This window comes from Lepidochelys kempii, chromosome 2 (genome assembly GCF_965140285.1).
Source record: "Lepidochelys kempii isolate rLepKem1 chromosome 2, rLepKem1.hap1, whole genome shotgun sequence".
In the NCBI taxonomy this organism is placed as follows: domain Eukaryota; kingdom Metazoa; phylum Chordata; order Testudines; family Cheloniidae; genus Lepidochelys; species Lepidochelys kempii.
In genome coordinates this window covers 34,028,991-34,046,028 of record NC_136381.1, presented here as the reverse complement: position 1 = coordinate 34,046,028, position 17,038 = coordinate 34,028,991, and the positions used below count along the sequence as shown (strand labels likewise).

General features: G+C 42.3%; 1 protein-coding gene across 1 annotated transcript in view; it reads left to right on the top strand.

The window, feature by feature from the left end:
* Positions 1-8,354: 8,354 nt before the first annotated feature.
* The window catches only part of LOC144930191 (uncharacterized), a 155,636-nt gene continuing 146,952 nt past the window's right edge, over positions 8,355-17,038 (top strand). The window contains exons 1-3 of the mRNA XM_078851431.1: positions 8,355-8,578; positions 8,661-8,720; positions 12,025-12,177. Of these exons, the coding sequence (XP_078707557.1) occupies positions 8,523-8,578; positions 8,661-8,720; positions 12,025-12,177 (269 nt within the window). The 5' untranslated portion in view covers positions 8,355-8,522. The remainder of the gene's footprint in view (positions 8,579-8,660; positions 8,721-12,024; positions 12,178-17,038) is intronic.

The window sequence follows — 17,038 nt, the reverse complement described above, 5'->3', positions numbered from 1 at the left end:
AGGCTCACTTCAACTTCTCTAACTCCACTTCCATATGCTACAGATTTTTTATACTTAACATAAAGAATGCTTGATTGTTGTATGACCCTCTGATTTGTGCATTTTTCTTGGAAGCTGTTCAACATGGAGAACAGCCCCTGTGTTATTTATGCTTAAGGGACAATGTCAACTTCTACAGTTACAAAAATGTAAGGAAGCTAAATCTCAAGCAGAATCCCTGGAGAAAGTTTTCTAAAGACTTCAGTGTTTTTAGAAAAATCCAGAATGATTAAAAAACTCTTAAGGTACATTTAACATTAATGTATTCCAAGCCTCCTTCAGGGAGGCTGCTGCTTCCTTTAAGAAGTTAGAGTGGTACTGGAAGCCTAAAGAGGTTAATGGTGTCTCATAAAATGAGGCAAGTGGTAGGAGACTCAGGTCCTGATCCAGCAAACTACTTAAGCACATGCTTAACCTTACATACATGAGTATTGCCCTTGCCTTCGGTGGGACTACCCGTGTGTATGTGGAGCACATGCTTAAGAGCTTTGCTGGATTGGGGCCTTAAAAACAAGGTAAAGTAGTCTGGGCAAAAGTCTAATTAAGGCTTGCAATTAATGGCCAAAGGCTAGAGATAGCTGCAGTTGTAGCGTTCTATTAAGATATCTGCTCTCATAAAGCCCCTGTGTAAATCTGATTATACACATAAACATTTCCTTGTGCAGCAATAAACTCTTCATCCAGCAAAGCAGAAATCAAAGTAACACATAAGAGAAAGAGAAATTAGCAAGTAACTAGTAGTTGAAAGCCCATGCTGCCACACGGGTGGCAGTTAGGCCAAGTAATCTACCATCTGTACAGTCTCCTTCATACAACCAATTAAACTGTTACATACAAATAACTTATAGAATAAGGGTGATGATTGGTTGAGTTGCCTCTGATGTCACAAAGGTCTAAGACATTTGGCATGGCATAGATACATGCCTTACTGTAGAGGTACAATGCATGGGTGTAATTCATAAAGTCAAAATGGTGGATAACTTAAAAATTAGACAGTAACAGACCGTGAATTCCAGTGATGATTGAACCTGGTGATATTCTGAACAAAAAGCTCTCAACCATGCTTGTAACTGTTGCCATCGGTTCACGTGGACTCAGCTTATATTCCAGGCTTCAGAGTGACAATCCTGGAATCTTATTATATAGAGAATATACCTGCTGCTCTAAAAAAAAACAGATTCCTCTCTGCAGGAAAAATGGGTGGACTCATTTTCAGTAAGTTAGCAGCGTCCCAACAATACCTTGAAAACCCAGTGGAGGAAAGAATAGCCTTGCTTAATTTTATGAGCAGTGTTACATGCAGTAAATATGAAGAAATACAAGATATAGTAAACACACTAGCTACAGACTTTGTTTATTTAATTTTTTTGTATTGCCTCCCTTTCTCCCATGAAAGAACTAAATAAAATTCTGGCACCAAGTATTACAGTTATACTGATAAAAAGTGATTGTTTGAAAATGTGGAACTAATAAGTAGATGCTAAACACCAGCATTCAGTCATCTTGCTTAAATTACATCCATTCCCTGTCTTTATCTGCTTACAATGTAAACTCTTTGTCTACAGGCCTAGACAAGATCATCAGCTACATCGTAAGAAAAGCTGATATGATGCCAACTGACCCTGCCCTTAGAGTATTCCTCAAGCATGGAAGAATCCTACAGTGGCATAGACCCACCACAGTAGCTCCTATGCTGGCTCCTGTGTAGATTGTAGTCTCTGGCCAGCCCCAGGAGCAGATGGCATAAAGCCACATTTACCCCCAGCCACCTCCCAAGCTGAGCTCTGCCTGGCTGAAATGCAACCCCTGACAATAATACCTGGTTCCTATATGGTGCTTTTCATCAGTAGATCTTAAAGCACTTTAGAAAGTAAGTCAGAAACAAATCACTGAAAAATAAAAGTTCCTCTGATCAGTATCAAAGCATCTTGGCAAATAACATCCCCTCGTGATACTGCAGGCAAGGCATGCTGCAGGAATGAAAATCAATAGAGATGGAACCAATCTATCCACTTGGCAAGCTGTGATGGGAACAGGCTTTAACATCTGCTTTTGACTGTGTTGCTGTAAGGAAGTGATGCACTTTGGATTTGACACCTTGGATCAAGACCTTACAAAGGACCCTGTAATAGTCACCAAATTCGTTCTTGAACTTCATAGCATGATACAAAGGTGCCAACTTTCTAATGTGCTCAATCCCCTCCACCCCCGGCTCTGCCCCATGGCCAACTCCCACTCCACCCCTTCCCTCAAGCCTCTACCCCGCCCCCACTCCACCTCTGCCCTGCCTCTTCCTGCCCCATTCCACCCACTCCCCGAACCGTGCCCCATCTTCACTCCTTCCTCTCCCCCCATCAGAGACTCCTGCACACCACAGAGCAGCTAATCTGCGGCAGGCAGGAGGTGTTGGGAGGGAGGGGGAGGTGCTGATCAGTAGGGCACACTGATCAGTAGGGTGGGGCGGTGGAGGGAAGCTGGCTGCTGGTGGGTGCTCAGCACCCACAATTTTTTTTCCATGGGTGCTCCAGCCCTGAAGCACCCATGGAGTCAGCACTTATGGCATGATATGATTATTGTGGGACAAGATGACAACAAAGAGGTCAGTATCATTATTCCCATTTTACAGATAGGGAAGCTGAGTCACAAAGAGGCAGGTGACTTCCCCAAAATCATCCAGTAGGCCAATGGCAGAGCTAAGAATAGAAGCCAGGATTCCCAAGTCCCAGCCCAGTGCTCTGTCCACTAGGCCACACTGTCTCCCACTTGCTGAAAGCCAAAGTCAAGTTGTCTCTATTTTTCACCTAATGTACTGATGGTGCTAGTCAGATCCCTTTGGCTAATTTATAACTTTTAATAAATACAAATAATAGTGCAAAAATAGCACACTTCCAAAATATTTGACAGTAAAATGTGTGACGATTCCAATAATGGCTATTCTGTTGCATAATTTTGTTTTTGTTGTTTTAATGTATTGTCCTTTTCTGCCAAATGTAGTATAAAACACATTTTAGAAAACCAGTAAGAACAGAATCCTTAGATGCTGCTCAAAAACAACAAAAAAGTCCCTCCTAAAACTTTCCCAATTTATTATCTCTTGTCATATTTTAATCTACTAGGACTTTTTAACAGTGTTATTGTTTCATGTGCAATAATGGAAGTCTGGCAATAGATACGTTTTTATTCTAACCTTTTTTGGCAATAATATTTTCGTATTTGAGGAACTGCACTAAATTCCCTCCCTCTCTCTTGTGGAGATAGGGACGAAGTCACAGCATCATGGGCAGTCTCTTAGGCTACAAATCCATTTGTAAGCTATTATTTATACAGAAATTGCATGCATTTTGTTTTCAGCAGGGAAGGGCAGGTGGAAGGAATTTCCTTCAAGAAAGAAAAAAGAAGTGTAAGGCATCTTTGTTTTAATTAAGCAATAAATAACACAGCTGTGGTGACACAATTTATGTTGTAAATACATGTAAAATAATCATAGTAATTAAAATGCAATAGCTGTAATATGGGACCCAGTTTACTAAAGATTTATTGTAGTGCCTTACTGCCGTCTGGTGTCCACCTGTCCAGATACATGTACCAGATACATGCTGTGAGTTCCTTAAAATTTAATGAAATATTATTAACAGCAGGAATTCTTGACTGATGTCAAATTGATCCCAGCTTTTGCTGCTAAAGCATCTCCTGTAATACAGAGTAAGACTTACAATGCTGCGGGACATGGATTTTACCTAGCTCCATGTGTTGAAGTAGAGCTGTGCAAACTTACCCTTACTTGGGAGCAACAATTTCTTTGGTGTCTCAGACGAGCACCTCTGGTTGTGCACAGCAGCCCAAGAATGATATATGGAGGAGGGATAGCTCAGTGGTTTGAGCTTTGGCCTGCTAACCCCAGGGTTGTGAGTTCAATCCTTGAGGGGGCCATTTAGGGATATGGGGCAAAAATTGGGGATTGGTCCTGCTTTGAGCAGGGGGTTGGACTAGATGACCTCCTGAGGTCCCTTCCAACCCTGATAATCTATAATTCTATGACTGTAGTTTCCAACTTTGGCCTTAGCCATAAATCTTACCCATACTGAGCTCTGTAAAACTGCAAGATAAGTCAAAGAAATCACTGCTATATTCAGGCAAGTGTTTTCTCCCCTGCCCCACATATGTTGAATTTAGTGTTGATGAAAGGTGTGGGATTGACAGCCTGACCTCAGCAACACTCCCCCTGTCAGGCCTCAAGACTTCCTCTTAATTGTCGGAAAGTTTATAGAAAGAACATCAGAAACAATCTTTGTTTCTGAGAGACACAAATTCATGGTATTTAATGCAGGTGCCAAGCTGCTTTTTCAAAACAACTGGTTGGTGTACCTTTCCCCTGCTGATGCTACCAGTCTGCTGATGGGTGTTTGCATCACTTTTGTATAGACCTTCACAGCACATATAGCTGTAACTCGTTGTATAGGACAAAGAGTTGATTCCTTGCAGACTGAGAATTTTGAGTAGAGTTCTCTGCAAGTCCCATGCCTATGTTTCTGTGCCTTTAATAACAGGAGTGTCTCCTCAGTGTCTGCCCATATGACAGAGAGACACCCATTACCCTCCTATCCCATAGAGCAGAACTCACCGGTGTTCCCATATTCAGTATGATGTTTGGACCAAAATACAGCGGACACTGGATGTTTCCTGATGTGTCCTTGTAATTTTATTTGAAACATTATCAGTTTGGGGTAGCAGAATGCTACAGTAGTCTCACCTGGCATACAGTCCTGTCCTAAAACATTTCTTCAGGAGATCCTTCAGCGAGTGTAATAGGCCTCAGGTGACGAACCATCCACAACTCACTCAAGCAGCATCTGCATTTTTGGTATCATGTATGGTTCTTGGGTATGACCAAGAGCCTTCTTGGCTTTCTGATGAGGGTCCAAGAGCAGTGAAGGGACATTTTTGCATTTGGCAGCTAGTGGGTATAGCAGTAGCTGGGTACGATACCCTAATGTGACAGCTGTCTTTTGAAAATTCCCAAGACTGAAACTAGTTGAGTGTTCAGAGTGCCAAGGAGCTCTGGTGGCTTGAACATATTCAGAACTTCTGGACCACCAAATCTGAGCTTTGAGAATTCTCTGAAGTTTAGGTGTTTCCATGTAATAATTGTGATTTATATTACAATGGTGATGTGAGACCCCAGCTGAGATTGGGGCCCAGATATGCTATGCACAGTACAGACACATAGCATGAGATAGTCCCTGCCTTGAAGGCAAGGCAGATAAAGGGTGGGGGGGGGGGGAATTGAGACAGAGAGAGGTGAAGTGGCAGTGCCAGGAACGGAACCGAGGTCTCCTGACTCCTAGTCCAATGCTGTATTCACTGGGAACACCGGTTCTCCTTCCACAACCAAGTGCTCCAATTCTATGTTATATGCCCCTTTGAAAATTGCCTTGCATGTGATTTACTCAGGAATCCTGTGGCAGGCCTATCAATGGAACTCAAGCCTTCTCATTCCTCTGGTTAAAGCACAAGACCATGCTTCATCCCACTAGCACAAGAGCTTTGTAAAATGAGAGAATGGGAGATACACATGCTTAGATAAAAAAATATAAATGCATGAGGATTAGAGATGTGTAAAACTGACCAGATAATTGACCCACAAATAAGACCTGAACCAAATCAAATTCAAATTGAACCTGACAGATCAAATTTGATGGTTCAAAATACCTTCAGATAATACAAGTGAGTACAGGTGCAATTTTTCATTTCCATGTGGCATCTCCACTTCCTCTCTATAGCTGGGGTCAAAAGTAGCCGTGCCAAACACCGTCTAAATCAGCTTCCATGATATGTTCACCCCAATCAGAAGCAGAAAGTGATGGGATTATTCTGCACAGGTTAAAATGATACCCAAGGTCATTCATACACACAGGAGGCAACACTGGGACCAATATGGGTACGGTTATGGAAACAAGGCCTTAATGCCACTATATAACTTCAAAATTGAATGTATTGAAAGATTTATAGTTAAAGCCAGAGATGAAAAATCCTAATCAAAATATTATTATTCTTATGCTGCTGTGGGCACTCATAGGTACTCCTGTGAAAACATCCCCAAAAGGTGTAGCAACATGATTTGTTGTAACCTATATAAATTATAGTACTGACGTATGCTTTTTAATATACTCTTCCCCGCTCTTTATTTCTGTTGTTGAATACAATGACTGTTTTTTTTTCCTATGGAAACTTTGTCAGACAGTACAAATATTAAGTGGAATGTGAAACATAATGAAAATATAATTTAGTTATGCTTGGCACCAGTGGGTTAAGAAATATCAAGCAGTATCAGCAAGAGATTTTCCTTTTTTGATGAAACATGGTATGGTTGTACAAGAAGGCATGGTAGGAATAGTTTGAAATACACTAGATTGGCTACAGCACTTTAATTACGGATTTGAAAATAGTGTATTTTTAAATTAAGTTTGTCTATTTTTAACAACCCTATGTGTCTTTATCTTTGTTTAATGAATCAGAAGATTTGTAGGCATGGGTTATTTACTACAGATGTTTACTGCCGAAACACAGCAGATTCACTGCCAAGTAGCATCCCTAGTTGTTATAAGCACTAATAAGTAACAGATATGCTTTTTTACTGACTTTTTCTCCACTATTCAGGCCACTGAAAACTTCATAAGGTGAATATAGTTCTCCTCTCCAAGTGAAGATCTCATTAGGCAGAATCCAGATGTTTGCTACTTCAGACCAGCATATCTTAACATTTTCAGTAACATCAAATAGAGCTTTGGTGTGTGACTCTTCACCGTTTTGCACCTTGTGGAGTAATTTATGCTTGACAAACCCATATTTAAATATGCAGATTAACTGCATATGTAAACAAATACTTATCCACTGAACTTTGGTCTCCAATTAACTTTTTGCCTGCACAAAGAGTGTTTTTGCACACAAACATAGGTGCATGTGTGCTCAGATGAGTTGGGTTTTTTTTGCACGTTAGTCTCAGACTTTGGAAGATTTGGCCTTATAAGAATAGCAAATGCATAAACTTAGGCTAGTGCTACACTGAGTTTGAAAAATTAAACATATATGTCAGGAATTTCTAAAGTTGCAGTTCAGGTCTGTAACAGGGTTCACGACCTGTCCCTCTTCCTGGGGCCCACTTACCCTCCCCAGTAAGGCTCAGAGAGGCCTCAGGGTTGTGCAACACCCGTGTCTTTATTTACTTAACTTTACCTTACTGGGTGGCTCCTCAAACCAAAACTGCTATAGAACGGGAAATCCAGGACATGCTACAGATGAGTGTAATCCATCCCTCTAACAGTGGATGGGCAGTTGTTGGGATGGGCAGTAATCCACCCCTCTAACAGTGGTTCTAGTTCCCAAACCGGATGGGGAAATATGCTTTTGCGTGGACTACCGTAAGCTAAATTCTGTGACTCGTCCAGACAACTATCCATTGCCACGCACAGATGAACTATTAGAGAAACTGGGATGGGCCCAGTTCATCTCTACCTTGGACTTAATCAAGGGGTACTGGCAGGTACCACTAGATGAATCTGCCAAGGAAAGGTCAGCCTTCATCACGCATGTAGGGCTGTATGAATTTAATATGCTCCCTTTCGGGCTGCGAAATGCACCAGCCACCTTCCAGAAACTTGTAGATGGTCTCCTAGCAGGACTGGGAGAATCTGCAGTCATCTATTTTGACGATGTGGCCCTATTTTCTGATTCCTGGGCAGAACACCTGGAGCATCTCCGGAAAGTCTTTGGGTGCATAAGGGAGCCAGGACTAACTATTAAAGCTAAAAAGTGTCAAATAGGCCTAAACGGAGTGACTTACGTTGGATACCAGGTGGGTCAAGGAACTATCAACCTCCTACAGGCCAAAGTGAATGATATCCAAAAGTGGCCTGTCCCAAAGTCAAAGAAACAGGTCCAATCCTTCTTAGGCTTGGCTGAATATTACAGGCAATTTGTACTACACTACAGCCAAATCGCTGCCCCACTGACAGACCTGACCAAAAAGAAACAGCCAAATGCTGTTCAGTGGACTGAAGAGTGTCAGAAGGCCTTTAACCAGCTTAAAGCGACACTCATGTCTGACCCTGTGCTAAGGGCCCCAGACTTTGACAAACCTTTCCTAGTAACCACAGATGCATCCGAGCATGGTGTGGGAGCAGTTTTAATGCAGGAAGGACCAGATCAAGAATTCCATCCTATCGTGTATCTCAGCAAAAAACTATCTGAGAGGGAAAGCCGCTGGTCAATCACCGAAAAGGAACGTTACGCCATTGTCTACGCTCTCGAAAAGCTACGTACATACGCTTGGGGATGGTGTTTCCACCTGCAAACCGACCACGCTGTGCTGAAGTGGCTTCATATTGTCAAGGAAAATAACAAAAAACTTCTTCGGTGGAGTTTAGCTCTCCAAGATCTTGATTTTGAAATACAACACATTTCAGGAGCTTCTAACAAAGTGGCTGATGCACTCTCCTGTGAAAATTTCCCAGAATCAACTGGTTAAAATCGTCCTTGAAATGTAGGAAATATTGTTAGTTTTTATATAATCGGTAGTATATCTAAAGGTGCATGTGTCTTATTAACTCTGTTTTCTCCTAAAGCTCCAGGAAGAAATCACGGCCAGCGTGGAACAGGCTGTCCAGCGCCTTTTGTGATCTGGGGTATGTATCATAAATATAAAGGGAAGGGTAACAACCCTTATGTATGCAGTAACATAAAATCCCTCCTGGCCAGAGGTACAGAATCCCCTTACCTGTAAGGGCTTAATCAGTTCAATTAACCTAGTTGGCACCTGACTAGAAGGATCAGTGGGAAAAGAAGATACTTTCAAATCTGGGGTGGGTGGGTGAGGGAAAGGTTTTGTTTGTGCTCTCTTTGTTGGTTCCCTCTCGGGACAAAGAGAGAGACCAAGCAGGTAAACCAGCTCCTAAAAAGATCCTGAAATGATATATCTAAAATTACAGAAATTGTAAGTAATAGCAAGGAAATGCATTAGATTATCTTTTGTTTTAGCTTGTGAATTTTCCCTATGCTAGGAGGTAATTTTATTCCTGTTTTGTAACTGGGAAGCAGTCAGAGGGGAATCCGCTGTGTTTTAAATCTTTTTATTTACCCTTCTATCCTGATTTTGCAGGTGTGATTCTTTTACTTTTTTTTAAATAAAATTCTTCTTTTAAGAACCTGATTGATTTTCAGTGTCCTAAAAACCAGGGATTTGGTCCACACCCCAAGAAAGGGGGTGAAGGGGCTTGGCGGGATAGGGCTCCAAGTGGCCCCTCCCTGAATGTTTGTTTAAATCAGTTGGTGGTGGTAGCAATACCATCCAAGGACAAGGAAAGGAAGTTTCAAAAGTTTTTAACCTAAGCTGGTGGAATATAAGTGTAGGGGGGGTCTTTCATGCGTGTCCCCACATCTGTATCCCAGAGTTCAGAGTGGGGAGGGAACCTTGACAGTTGCATGCCTGCCATTATATTTAGTATTCCTTCATTTTGAACCTTCAAATTGATATCCACATCACTGCTCAAAATGTCACTGCCACTCGCATATACTTCAGGGGATTGGTAGGGATCTGAGAAGTACTTTGACAATCAGCAGTTTTCATGACCTCAGGTTGTGGCTTGCACAGAGCACTAGGTGGTTCTTTCCTCTAGGTACACAGGCATGTACATATCTCTGTAACATGCAGTAAATTGAATGCTTTGCACAGGCTTGTTGTCTAATACCGCCACAAGTGTGCTTAGAGCTCTTCCCTATAAGTATTCACCTTTTGAAATTAGTTTTTTATTGTTTGTTGTTGCAAGCCTAAAGTCTACAAATAGAATATAATGTAATTATAGCTTCTGGTCTTTCATCTGTGCTGATGGGGATCACAGTGTAGACTGTTTTATTACCAAACTTGTGGTCTTGTTTGGGGAAGATGGTTATCGGCAGTAATGTGACACCAGGGTCAGTAAGTGAACAGCTCCACTGAATGTGGGTCATAGATCCGGTTTCTTCAAACCAAGAATGCCCTTGAAAACATTTTTTGCTAACATTGTGTTCATTGTAAATCACAACCCTGAAGTTTCAAAGTTTAAAAACATGCACATGGGGATTTGCAATAGTCACCAAGCAGGATTTTTCTCTGAATCACTATCATAGTTAATCCGTTCATGCTGGGGAGCTCAGCCTTTTCAGCAGGATGGTCGAACATTTATTCCGGAAAGATCCAAGTTCTGTCCTGCAGGCATTCTGTCCTGCTCTGTTCCCTTTGTTTGCTCTGGCATCCATTCCCACAGCTTCCTTACTTAGGAATCCACACTTAGGATTTCCCTGGTGTGGGGAAGTCTGCCCAAACTCCTGTAACCTTGGCTGGGTCAGAGAATCAGGAAGCCTCAACTCGTTGTTTGGTCTCAACTTCTCCTCTTTTCCCCTCTCTCCTGGGTTGCGGCATGGGTGAAGGGAGTCATCCTTTTTTAGGCACTTTCCTAGCTTGGGCAGGTTCATATATTCTGCTCTGTCTGGGGATCCTGCAGATCAGCAGGGAAGCAGACAGTGGAGCAACCAGAACTACTATCTTTCCTCCAGAAGGTGGACAGTGGGGAAACTGGTGAGGGAGCAGCTGCAGCAGGGAAGACACCAGTGGCTCTGAGCACTCCCTATTCACACTAGTGCAACACCTCTTAGGTCTCCAGGGAAGTAGTGGGAGACCACTGGAGAAGAAAGCCCAGGTTTTTAAAGGTATTTGTGTGTTGTTGCATTCAGCATTGTGATGCCTAATTGATTTAGGAGCCTAAATCTTATTTTCAAACAGGATTTAGGAACTTTGGAACCTAAATCCCATTGATAGCTGTTAGGATATAGACTCCTAAGTGCCTAAATTCCTTTTAAAAATGAAATGTAGGCTCCCAAATCAGTTAGGCATTGCAACGCCAAGTACCGTAACACCTAAATACCTTTTACAATCCTGGACTTAGTGACCCCTGTCTCCTCCATGTAGTGACAGGGAAGATCCAGACTCTGCACAGTCACAGAGTGAGGTGCAAGGGACACATTTTCAGTTCATTCTCAAATCTACATTTTCTTCTTAACAGTCTCCCTTAAGGGCCACAAGTTGGACACCACTGATTTATGCAATCAAGTTATTGGCATCTTGATTAGCGTTTCATTGGTTAGCTGGCCAGAAGCCAAGCAGGCATTTTTTTTTTTTAGGAGAAATTTGTAGTTGTGAAAAAAAGTTAAAAAGTTGTAAACATCAGGAATTAAGATAATTGTACTTCACCATAGAATTCAAAATCCAGATCCGTGTTAGTGTTTGTTAGATTTAGAAAATTAATGTTATGAAAAAACAAGTATTATTGTTAATGTTCACAATCACTGGTTAGTATTTTAGAATATTTCATTTGGAATAGAAATGTCTGAATATAGATAAGTATTTTTCTTTTTCAAGTGTCCTCTGCATATTTCCGCTCTTGGGATATGTGTTGACCAGGGCTGTTGAACTGTGCAATGTTCTACTAGAAGTGGCAAAGAGTCCTGTGGCAACTTATAGACTAACAGACGTATTGGAGCATGAGCTTTCATGGGTGAATACCCACTTCGTTGGATGCACATAGTGGAAATTTCCAGAGGCAGGTATAAATATGCAAGCAAGAATCAGGCTAGGGATAACGAGGTTAATTCAATCAGGGAGGATGAGGCCCTCTTCTAGCAGTTGAGGTGTGAACAGCAAGGGAGGAGAAACTGCTTTTGTAGCTGGCTAACCATTCAGTCTTTGTTTAATCCTGAGCTGATGGTGTCAAATTTGCGAATGAACTGAAGCTCAGCAGTTTCTCTTTGAAGTCTGGTCCTGAAGTTTTTTTGCTGCAGGATGGCTACCTTTAAATCTGCTAGTGCGTGTCCAGGGAGGTTGAAGTGTTCTCCTACAGGTTTTTGTATATTGCCATTCCTAATATCTGATTTGTGTCCATTTATCCTTTTATTTAGGGACTGTCCAGTTTGGCCGATGTACGTAGCAGAGGGGCATTGCTGGCACATGATGGTGTATATTACATTGGTGGACGTGCAGATGAATGAACCGGTGATGGTGCGGCTGATCTGGTTAGGTCCTGTGATGGTGTCGGCAGAGTTGGCATCGAGGTTTGTTGTATGGGTTGGTTCCATGTGGGGGAGGGATAGCTCGTGGTTTGAGCATTGGCCTGCTAAACCCAGGGTTGTGAGTTCAATCCTTGAGGGGGCCATTTAGGGATCTGGGGCAAAAATTGGGGATTGGTCCAGCTTTGAGCAGGGGGTTGGACTAGATGACCTCCTGAGGTCCCTTCCAACCCTGATATTCTATGATTCCTGAGTTAGAGTTACTCTGGTGCGGTGTGTAGTTGCTGGTGAGAATATGCTTCAGGTTGGCAGGTTGTCTGTGGGTGAGGACTGGCCTACCTCCCAAGACCTGTGAAAGTGAGGGATTGTTGTCAAGGATGGGCTGTAGATCACTGATGATGTTTTGGAAAGGTTTTAGCTGAGGACTGTATGTGATGGCCAGTGGAGTTCTGTTGGTTTCTTTCTTGGGCTTGTCTTGCAGCAGGAGGCTTCTGGGTACACGTCTGGCTCTGTTGATCTGTTTCCTTATTTCCTCATGTGGGTATCATAGTTTTGAGAATTCTTGGTGAAGATCTTGTAGGTGTTGGTCTCTGTCTGAGGGGTTGGAGCAAATGCAGTTGTACCTCAGCGCTTGGCTATAGACAATGGATCGTGTGGTGTGTCCAGGGTGGAAGCTGGAGGCATGAAGGTAGGCATAACAGTCAGTGGGTTTCCGGTATACAGTGGTGTTAATGTGACCCTCACTTATTTGCACCGTGGTGTCTAGGAAGTGAACCTCCCATGTAGATTGGTCCAGGCTGAGGTTGATGGTGGGGTGGAAGCTGTTGAAATCATGGTGGAATTCTTCCAGGGTTTCCTTCTCATGGGTCCAGATGATGAAGATGCCATCAATGTAACATAGGTAGAGAAGGGCCGTGAGTGGACGAGAGCTGAGGAAGCGTTTGTTCCAGGTCAGCCATAAAAATGTTGGCATATTGTGGGGCCATGTGGGTGCCCATAGCAGTGCCATTGGTCTAGAGGTATGTATTCTCACCAAATTTGAAATAATTGTGTGTGAGGATAAAGTTACAGAGCTCAGCAACCAATTGTGCTGTGGCATCATCAGGGATACTGTTCCTGACAGCTTGTATTCCATCTGTGTGTGGGATGTTTGTGTAGAGAGCCTCTACATTGTGGCTAGGATGGTGTTTTCTGGAAGATCACCAATGCATTGTAGTTTTCTCAGGAAATCAGTGGTGTCACGGAGATAGCTGGGAGTGCTGGTGGCGTAGGGTCTGAGTAGAGAGTCCAAATATCCAGACAGTCCTTCAGTGAGAGTACCAATGCCCAAGATGATGGGGCGTCCAGGGTTTCCGGGTTTGTGGATCTTGGGTAGTAGATAGAATAACCCCTGTTGGAGCTCTAAGGGTACGTTGATTTGTTCCGGCATTAGCGTAGGGAGTGTCCTGAGTAAATGGTGCAGTTTCTTAGTGTATTCCTCAGTGGGATCTGCGGAAAGTGGCCTGTAGAATTTGGTATTGGAGAGTTGTCTGGCAGCCTCCTTTTGGTAGTCAGACCTATCATGATGACAATAGCACCTCCTTTATCAGCCTCTTTGATTATAATGTCAGGGTTGTTTCTGAGGCTGTGGGTGGCATTGCGTTCTGCAGTCTTAGGTTATGAGGCAAGTGATGTTGTTTTTCCACAATTTCTGCCTGTACACATCAGCGGAAGCATTCTATGTATAGGTCCAGACTATCATTTCGACCCTCAGGAGGAGTCCATGTGGTGTTCTTCTTCTTGTGCTGTTTGTGGGAGGGTACTTGTGTATCAGTGTGCTGTTCAGTGTTATCTTGAAAGTATTCTTTGAGTCGGAGATGGCGAAAGTAAGCTTCCAGATCAACGCAGAACTGTATCATGTTTGTGGGGGTGGTGGGGCAGAAAGAGAGTCCCCGAGATAGGACAGACTCTTCTGCTGGGCTGAGTGCTAGTAGAAGTGCCTAGTCAATTGCTCACTCGCCCCTCTCTACCCCCTTTCTCAGTCACTGAGCATGTTCTGAGGGCATGTTCATGAAAGGGGATGTGTAGCAATTACCACCTCTGGGTCCTTCCAGTTGTTGACACGGATGGATATGATTCTTCTATGGATCAAAATTCTTCAGATAGTTATAGTGTCTTATTCGTTGTTTTATAGATAGTGTTAGATATATTTTAATGTTAGTGTTAGTTCTTGTTGTTCTTATGGATGAATCTGAAAAGAGGAAAGCATGGATTTAAGAGATACGCGTTCATCAGTTCATCAGTTTTCCCAGATTCGGACGCCTATGCTCACTGCCTAAAGTGTTTAGTAGAAGGACATTCTCCTTCCAATTGTTTGATCTGCAGCATTTTCACACCACGAGCCAGAAAAGAGAGGCAGAACAGACTCCAAGCTCTCTTTCTACAATTAAGCCTGATCAAGAAGAACTTCTGGATGCAAGGTTTCTATGGCCCTGAAAGGTAAAAACAAGAAGCCTGGATCAGCTTTGAGCCCTGCTGGTTCCAGGAAGCCTTTTCAACATTAACTGTCTGCCTTGGCACCAACCTCCAGTTCTAAAGAGAATGAGCACTTGGTAACAAAATCATCTGACCCAGTACTGGTGTCAAGGAAAACAGGCCTGGAAGATAAAGCATCAACGCCTGGAACTTCCATAGAACCAGGGCCTCTGGTTCCAAGGAATAAAAAAACTAAGACTGAACACTTGTCTGTGGACTTATCATATTCTTTGGATTGTGAGCTGGTAGATCAGGGATGCATGGAGTGGAACTTGAAATCCACCAAGCAATCTCTTTGTGCAGTTCTGAAGAAGTCTATGGATCTGGGTATTTTACCAGGCATCTAAGCAGAAGAGCATGGACACTATGAGGAACAGTTACACCATCCAGTTTGACACCCGCTCTTCAAACCAACTTTCCCTTCACTTTCATTTGTTTGTGTTAAGAACAGAAATCACTTTTCTGTTAGCAGAGAAATAGAGGATGTTTCCATAAATCTCAGGAATCGAGGATTCTATTCCCACTATTTCCTAATTCCAAAAAAAGATGGAGGACTCGTCCAATTTTGGAACTGAGGAAGCTAGATAAGTACATTCTAAGGAATTGCTTCTGAATGGTGACGCTAGGTTCCATTATTCCTTCTTTGTCCTATCTAGAGTGGTTTAATGCTCTAAGTCACAAAGATGCTTGTTAGGGGGCTTATTCCAAAACCCACTTACTTCCCTGGTCCTTCTCACATGAACAGAGAGCTAGTGGCGTTCTGTTATTTTCTTTGTTGGGCCTGTTCTCTAGTAGGTGAAAATAACAGATCGCCACTAGCCATCACCTTCAGCCCCCAACTAAAACCTCTCCAATGCATCATCAAGGATCTACAACCTATCCTGAAGGACGACCAATCACTCTCACAGATTTTGGGAGACAGGCCTGTCGTTGCTTACAGACAGCCCCCCAACCTGAAGCAAATACTCACCAGCAACCACACAACAGAACCACTAACCCAGGAACCTATCCTTGCAACAAAGCCTGTTGCCAACTGTGTCCACATATCTATTCAGGGGACACCATCATAGGGCCTAATCACATCAGCCACACTATCAGAGGCTCGTTCACCTGCACATCTACCAATGTGATATATGCCATCATGTGCCAGCAATGCCCCTCTGCCATGTACATTGGTCAAACTGGACAGTCTCTACGTAAAAGAATAAATGGACACAAATCAGATGTCAAGAATTATAACATTCAAAAACCAGTCGGAGAACACTTCAATCTCTTTGATCACTCAGTTACAGACCTAAAAGTTGCAATTTTTCAACAAAAAAACTTCAAAAACAGACTCCAAGGAGAGACTGCTGAATTGGAATTATTTTGCAAACTAGATACAATTAACTTAGGCTTGAATAAAGACTGGGAGTGGATGGGTCATTACACAAAGTAAAACTATTTCCCCATGTTTATTTCCCCCCCCAACACTGTTCCTCAGACGTTCTTGTCAACTGCTGGAAATGGCCCACCTTGATTATCACTACAAAAGTTTTTCCCCCCCCCCCGCTCTCCGGCTGGTAATAGCTCACCTTAAGTGATCACTCTTGTTACAGTGTGTATGGTAACACCCATTGTTTCATGTTCTATATTTATATAAATCTCTCCACTGAATTTTCCACTGAATGCATCCGATGAAGTGAGCTGTAGCTCATGAAACCTTATGCTCAAATAGATTTGTTAGTCTCCAAGGTGCCACAAGTCCTCCTTTTCTTTTTGTAAATATTATCTGTTAGATAGTACAGTCAGGTCAGATGCAGTTTGGTAGATCAGTGCTTCAGTCTTTGTTTAGTTAGGACTCCTTACCCTTCATCTGAATTAATATGTACACTACTGAGTAAAATATCCCAAGAGTGGTGAATATGCAGAGTACACTCAAAGATATGAAGGTCCTTTTACCTGTAACGGAGATGGACTCTGTATATTCATATTCCCCACCTTCCTTCCCCTCTTTTGAGGAGTTCTATTTCCTACTGGCTTGGCATTAGTGGTGGAAGGAATGGTGGAGGCAGAAACCACTGCTATGCCCCATTTTATAGCCACACCCTCAGAATGTGCTCAGGGGGTGGGGGTGCAGAGGGGTATGTGAAAAATCTTGATTATGGATAAGTGACCTTCACTTCTTGATGAACAAAACATTAGTCTATGCTCATTTTGTTCAGAACTGATTTAGAAATGAATAATTCAATATTAAATCACCGGTAAATAAATATATGGATTTTATCTGTGTTTATACATATATACACATATATGTACATTATAGTTAGTAAATACATATTATATATATATATATATATATATATATATATATATATATATATATATATATATATATATATATGAAGTGTAA